General features: G+C 30.2%; 1 protein-coding gene across 1 annotated transcript; it reads left to right on the top strand.

Moving 5' to 3' along the window:
- Window positions 1–910: 910 nt before the first annotated feature.
- On the top strand, window positions 911–5,028 carry Cchl (Cytochrome c heme lyase). Its single transcript, XM_088194566.1, has 5 exons — window positions 911–986; window positions 1,108–1,262; window positions 1,331–1,567; window positions 1,634–1,758; window positions 4,089–5,028. The coding sequence occupies exons 2-5, from the start codon at window positions 1,113–1,115 to the stop codon at window positions 4,315–4,317; spliced, it is 741 nt and encodes a 246-aa protein (XP_088050692.1). The 5' UTR covers window positions 911–986; window positions 1,108–1,112; the 3' UTR covers window positions 4,318–5,028.
- The last annotated feature ends 2,733 nt before the right edge of the window (window positions 5,029–7,761 follow it).

The following is a 7,761-nucleotide window of genomic DNA, read 5'->3' as shown; positions in this document are numbered from 1 at the left end:
TATATGTATTATAAGTGCTCAGTGACAGTGTTGCCACATTTCCAGCTGTTTGAATAATACTCGTTACGCAATAATTCTTGTAGGGTAGGTATCAGATAATAATTTTTGTTCATTTATTCTAAATGAATAAAAATTTCCGAAATGACCTTTTTTCAAACATTAAAACTGATCTTTATGACCAACAATTATATTTAATATATTTAATAATTTGTGTTTCAAACACTATGTTCATCCATTGGCGACCAAAAGTTTGCTGTTGTACACTACACAATCACTAATAGTAAATAAGTTTCAGTAACGATAACTAGACCAGTTTGAAGGACTCAGTCCTCTTTAGCCGACTTTTCAAGTTGTCCATATTGAGGAGCTTGCTGTCTTATTGACGTGCTGTTTAATGTTTAGCAGCAAAACGTTTTATAGCATTGGCGCCGTCAAAATTTGCACTCCTTTGTCCTTATTGAACAAAAATTTCCGTGATGAGCTTTTATTTTTAGTGCTTTACTTTGAAATTTTGTAAATCTAGTTACTTTAGATAATATAATACTTTTTATAATTAACAGACATGTGAGCGAAAAAAAAATGATAATAAACTTTTACGGGGGATTGTAAATAAACAAATTTTGCCATGCCAAAGCGAGAAACTGGGTTTCAAAACTTTTAGTCAAGTAAATCCGTAAAAAATCATAAATTTAGGAAGGTCTGAATGCTCCGTCATGTATAATATTTAAGGTACTAGGTAATAGGTACAACCTTAATGGTTTACGATGGAAAAATCAGTTATATATTATTAATGAATTTTAGATGTATTAGTTCAATATTTTAAAGTCATATTTAATTATTAAATTTATTTATATTAGTACCTACAATATTTTTTGACAGATCCATAGACATGTATTTTCATCACGGCAACATTTTCAGTCTAGATATTTTAGGTTACTAGGTCGAAGTTATATTTCTGTATTTATCTGGTGCAACGCTTTGATAAGGTTTTTACGTATATACAATCTCATTTGAATTACCATTTTGCTCATAATAACACGATTTTCATTCATATTACCTTGCGTCAAATTCTTACATAATACTTAACCTCAAATTTTCCACTATCAGATACGATGGGGAACACCGCATCAGCTGAGGCCGCTAAGGTCTCGCCACCGCCTGAATGTCCAATGCACAAGCCTGAAAATGCACCACAAAAGCCCAAACTGTCCGACTGTCCCGTAAATCATGGAAAGACTGACGATATCAACCCCTATAATATGGTGAGTATTGTTTAATATAAAATTTAGGATGTTATTATCGGATAATTATTAAATACATATTTATATAGATGCCACCAGCTAATCAGCAACCTGCTCCCGATCAACCCTTTCCGCTATCGACAGAACGCCAAGTATCTACTATTCCACGGGCTATGCCTGATGGTACGAGTGAAAACTGGGTTTATCCTAGTCAGCAAATGTTTTGGAATGCCATGCTACGTAAAGGTTGGCGGTGGAAAGACGAAGTGATAGAAGAAAAGGATATGGACGCTATTATTAAAATCCATAATGCTAATAACGAACAGGTTATTTTAATGTTAAAGCAGTTTAAATATTAATTGTTGATACTATATGTTTTAAAATGTTTTTAGGCTTGGCGCGAAGTACTTAAATGGGAGGCTCTTCATTACAGTGAATGTTCTAATCCACGTTTAAAGAGCTTCGGTGGTAAAGCGACTCAATATAGTCCTCGTGCGCGTTTTAGACAATTATTAGGGTAAGTTATATAAAGTTAGACATACTATATTTACAAAGTACTAGTCCCAGCATATTTGAGGTACTATAATAAACGCCAAAGTTTTTATCTTATATAAGACTAACTTAAATAAATTTCAAATGTCTTATCAATAACATGAGAGGAAATTACCTGCTTGGTTTTGAGCCTTTGAGGAACAGTTTCGTAAATTGCTTGGAAATTACTGGAAGAAGCATGAAGCAACATTTTTCCTTGTTTTGTATTAATTTCACTTTAGCTATCTTCCATTTCAATATAAAGGCAGTGTAAAAATAGTTTTAAAAGTTTTTTGAAAATTTGCCCAGTGAAAAAAAATCATATTCAAGTATTTTTTGGAACGGTGTTTTTATAAATTTCGTTTTGGACTTATTTTAGTCAGTTTGTTTTAAATCGTTTATTACAGTCATATTTACAGTTGTTAAATCAATAAAATATAAAATATAACACATGTTACTGGTTATCTTTTAACCATTATCATGTTTACAACAAGAGAAATAAATACAATATATGAAGAATGTTATATATAATATACATTGAATAATTATACAGATTAGGCTAAAATACTAAAACCTTTATACAATTTAAAGAAAAATTTTTTTAGTCAGTGATTTATTATTTCTGTTGTTTATTGGAGTTTCATCAATTACCTTGGAAGTGGTTGAAAAGTGTTTTTTGGGTAGTTGATATAAAATATCAAAAATAGTTAACGAATTCCATTATTGTTTTGTAAACCATTTTATTATTCCAGTAAATTAAGGATAGCTGTAATTTTATGCATCATAGTAAAGTACGGCAAATAATTAAATGGTCAGAATTTAAATCAACTTTGGGTCAGAACAAAAATATAATTTTGGTTAAAATTTTATTAACAGTCTAATCGTAATTTTACTATTCAGTGTCAGAATAAATATCGAATGGTTAGATTTAAAATGGCATACAATCAGAATAAAAATATAGGATAATCAGAAATAAAATAGGACGATAATGTGAATTAAAAAAAAAATATAACATTTATAAATATAAATGGGCAATAAAATATTTATTTTAGAAATATCTCGTTCGTACCTAAACTGTTAGACGGGGTCAAAAAGTCTTAAATCTACCCAGAAAAGATTGTTTAAAATTTCTCATTTCAGTGAAATCATATCGGAATACATTTTCACTGGTAGATATATATTTTTATCAGTGAAAATATAATTTATTTGGCAGGTGCTAGTAAAATCATACAATTTCAACTCTTCATACTTATCATTATTTATTTACATGCAATATATAAGTGTTACAGCAAATGTGTATATATTCGTTAAGTTTTTTTCTATACTAAAGTCCAAATACATTTTCGCCAGTAGATATTAGCGAAAACATAATTTAACTGATAGGCGCTAATATGCTGCTCTAAAATGTCTATGAAATTCAATTTGACAGTTGCGAAACGTTGCTGTTCAAACCCAGTACACTAACGTGTACGTTACACAGTACACTAACAAAAAGAAAAATAAAAAAAAGAAAAAGTGTATATATTTTTTTATTAATAAATCCACTTTGCCGATATGCGCATGACAGATCTACTAAATAATAATTCTGACCATCTGTCAAAATGATTCTTACCATTTAATACAAATTTTAACATTCTGACCATCTAATATTTATTTTGGCCGCTTATATTCTGACTTTTAAATATAAATTCTGACTCATGTAATATAAATTCTGACTCAAAAAATACGAGCCCCAAAGTACTCTTATGAGCTACATTTAGCTCATTAATAAAGCACTTAACTGTTAAGTGCTCATACATATATGATCGATTTTAGTTAATCACCTCGATATTCACGAGTTTAGATAAAGCTAATCTGAGGTGATTAACAGTAATAGCAAATATAATATATTTATTGTAGTTCAGAATGGGCTTTCACGTACTTCAAGAATTTTCTCTATCTCTTTAATTCCTGCATCAATCTAATCCAGATTTTGGCTCCAGATATATTAGCATCTCGCCACGTCATCCAACTAATGAAGCTTTAATTTAACTTGACGGTTGGAAAGGCTTTATTCGGACAGCGGCCTATCTACATTTTAGTGAAGGTCGATACACAACAATATTAATATTTTTATCCCTTTACAAGATTCTTATGAAGCTATTGACACATTCAAAAGTCTACTTATTTATTTTTATTTTTGCAATATTACTCTTTAATTTACAACTGACATGTACAGTAAATAGAAAATATCAATGAATTTAAATTCATAAATTTGTAAGCGAGAGATTAAACGCTTTTCCTCATCTGATCTTTTTTTCTTCTTACTTTTTATAGATACGAGTTGCCTTTTGATAGACACGATTGGATTGTCGACCGTTGCGGCAAAGATGTGCGATACATCATTGATTATTACGACGGCGGCGAAGTTGATAAACATCACCAATTTGCTGTTCTAGACGTCAGACCCGCAATGGACTCTCTTGAAAATTGGTGGGATAGGATGAAAGTCTCATACATGAGATATCGTTACCAAATTTTTAGCAAAAAAGAGGAGAATTCATAAATTGGTTTATAATCCATACATGACTAATAAAATTTAGTAGTGAAGTAAAACGTGCATTTTTATGGTACAGTTATTTTAAAGCCAAAATTATGTACCTTGAGTTTTTTTAAACATGAGTTTAATTGACTTTAGAATAGTTTGTGTGAATGCTGTATATAAATGGCTTTGAGTTGGCTGTGAAGTGTTACAAGATATATGAATCCATTAAATGGATGTTTTTTTTTGAAACGCTCAAATTTAATTTGCATGGATTATTATATATCATAGTTGCCATAGTATGTAGTCTTACACAATTTTGTGTATTACATATATCATATCTGTCTAGTGTATATACATTTTTTCTGAAATAATGTTACAATAAACATTACTAAATAAAAGTGATATTTGATTTGTTCCTGTTTGGTAGTCGGAGTGGCGGTGCTACATTGGGAAAGTTTACAATTTATGATGTAATTAATTAACACGTTCTTGCTTGATTTAGAAGGCATCTGTGTACAAATTGAAATTGAATTGTACGAGTGAAACAAAGTAGTGCATTGGAAGTGAAGGCTGCGAAATTGCAATGTAACATGCAAGTCTGTGATTAGTTCCTGCAGCAGGGTGTTTCTTCTATTGATGCATACATATGTGTTAAGTTGATGTGGTTGTGTGAATTTATTGGATTTCCAACTAACCAAACCATTTAAAATAAAATATTATTTATGATGTTAATAACATATTGTTTTAATCTTATTTTGTAATAATACTTCCTAGTTCCCCCATCCTTAGAATATTATTTTAGTCTGAAAACAGTAGTATATGCGTAAATTTAAGTTTAAACTGTCTAAAGATGATCCAACTTCAGTTTCCAAACATTTAAAAAAAACGAATTTAGGGATATCTTTTTTTTTGATGTAATATATATTTAAATGGTCGCCTATGGGCATTTTTCTGCAGTCGATTTTTTCGTTCGTTTTGGGCGGTATCTCGGCTATAACTTGTCGGATGTTGGTTATTAGGTGTTTCAATGCTTCGGGTTTGTCGGAGTATACACGACTTCACAAAAAATCCAATGGCGTTAAATCGCATGATCTTGGTGGCCAGTTGAAGTCAGTAAAACGTGAAATAATGCGGACTAAATTTTCACGTAAAACATCTAACGTTGCACCTGATATGTGGAAAGTCGCCGTCTTGATGGAACCACGTGTCTTCCGCATCTTCCGCAATCTTCTATTTATTGCCAAAAATAATCGGTATTAACCCTTTGCACTCGTAATCGTTTTCGTACTAGGTATGTCGCCAGCTCGGAAAAAATGAAAAATGTTAAATTCTTTTTAAAAATTAAAATTATATATGTAGAGCATAACTATGAATAAACTAATATCAAAAACGAAGAAATCAGAACAAATACTTGCATTTCTCTAAATTACATTTTAATTTTTTTTGGTTCTCTCAAGTACCATTGGTTGGCAATCCATAACAATAAATTAACACAATAGGGTGACGACCCTTTTTAAAATATTTATGGGACCGAAAAATGTTTAAACCATAAATATACACAAATAACAATATGTCGCTCGGTTTTAGGTTTAGATATATCTACCTGCGAACGAAGCCAGCTTACATCGCTCACAGAATTACAAATTGTACGTTTTTTCCATAATTAAAGAAACCCACAAGATATCTATATTTATATAAACTAATATTAGTCTCATCGCCCCATCGAAGGGCAAATGGAACGTTGCAGTTAGTGTCATATTATTTTATATATTTCTTAATTAAAAATAGACAAAACTTTTATAAATGAATAGCTGTATGGTAAATATGTATTTGTTTGTAATTTTATACGACGACGACTGTCAATTGGGCGATGGTTTATTGGGCGACAGAAATTAAAAAAAACTTGCACGCCTTGCTTTATTGTAAATATTATTAAAATATACATTAACTATTTAGAGGACACCTTGAAGAAAGTGGTACATGTATATACCACCAAAATTAAGGTTTATTTTTCCTATGTTTTTTTTTTAATAATGAACCTAATGTTACAAGAGCACCCGTGATAACGTACATTGGTAGGTCAGTTTACCATTCAATATAAAGTTGACTTAATTTAGAATATTGCAGACTAAAACGACAAATAAGATATTAATTCATTTTTAAAAAATGTAAATAAAACAAAAATATGTGTCCTATAAAGAGTTAAAACGAAAAATTATATTGGAAATTCCAAAAGTTTGTTCTCACAGTAATTTATAATTCTCAAAATATAAAAAAATCGCGTAAAGGGTAAAATCTGCGATAAGCACTTATCAGCGCTAGTTCTGGGTTATTATATTTATATATAACTACCCTATCCAGTTTAAAATAGATAACGGTAAAGTATGCGATTTTTGGAAATTCCAAAAGATTGTTCTCACAGTAATTTAAAAGTCTCAAAATATAAAAAAATCGCGTAAAGGGCGAACTCCACGATAAACACTTATCAGCGCTAGTTCTGTGTTATTATATTTATATATAACAATCCTATCTAATTTAAAATAGATAACTGTAAAATATGCGATTTTTGGGAATTCCAAAAGTTTGTTCTCACAGTAGTTTCCAAGGCTCAAAACATAAAAAAAATTCGCGTAAGGTCCCACTATAAACATTTTTTTGGTAGGTATTTATAATAAAATTACCGACTTTAGCCTAAGTGTTTTATGATATCGAGTAACTCTCTTAAATTCTTGAATACAAAAATCAAACTGTTTAAGTGATTCATTTTATGATTAAATATGCACAAATGATAAGTAAATATACATATACATATATCTTATGTAGGTATATTATATTTTGCTTAGACCGAATAATGTTTTCATTTTTTAATTCTTTTCTAAAAAATATTACTTATATTTTCGTATGTATTTAATTACGTTATTTATTTAATTAATTATAAGATCATGATTTGCATCACATTTATTTGTAATGCATTATTATTGTATCGCCCAAAAGACCATCGCCCGTTTGTCTGTCGCCCATTTTGAATCGCCCATTTGACTGTCGCCCAATATACGATTATACACTATCATTACAAAACATATCTTCACAATCACTATATTTAACCATAGCACTATTTTTTCACAATAATATTTAAAAAATAACTTTACAATAACTTCACAATAAAATTACAAAATAAGTAATTAAACAAAATTATCAGTCACTATATATAGTTTCACTTAGACACAAATAACGGACAACCGAGCCACTGTCGAAAACAGAATAGGTAATAAAAACGTCACCGACGCGTGTCAACCGAAAGGCGATCGCCAACTGTTGCCTTTGGGAGAAGCTACGGCAAATATGCCGTTAAATTTAGTCATCAAAAAAACCCCGACTTATCCCGATAAATAAGCTCTCCCCGGCTTGATTCAGGTAAAAATGATATTTTTTTGATAAGGTATGACTCTTGAAACTCTTGTCTAC

Source organism: Plectrocnemia conspersa, unplaced genomic scaffold, assembly GCF_051122295.1.
Source record: "Plectrocnemia conspersa isolate PC_06_02 unplaced genomic scaffold, ASM5112229v1 ptg000010l, whole genome shotgun sequence".
Taxonomy (NCBI): domain Eukaryota; kingdom Metazoa; phylum Arthropoda; class Insecta; order Trichoptera; family Polycentropodidae; genus Plectrocnemia; species Plectrocnemia conspersa.
The sequence above is the reverse complement of the archived record's forward strand: the minus strand, read 5'-3'. Positions and strand labels throughout refer to the sequence as shown.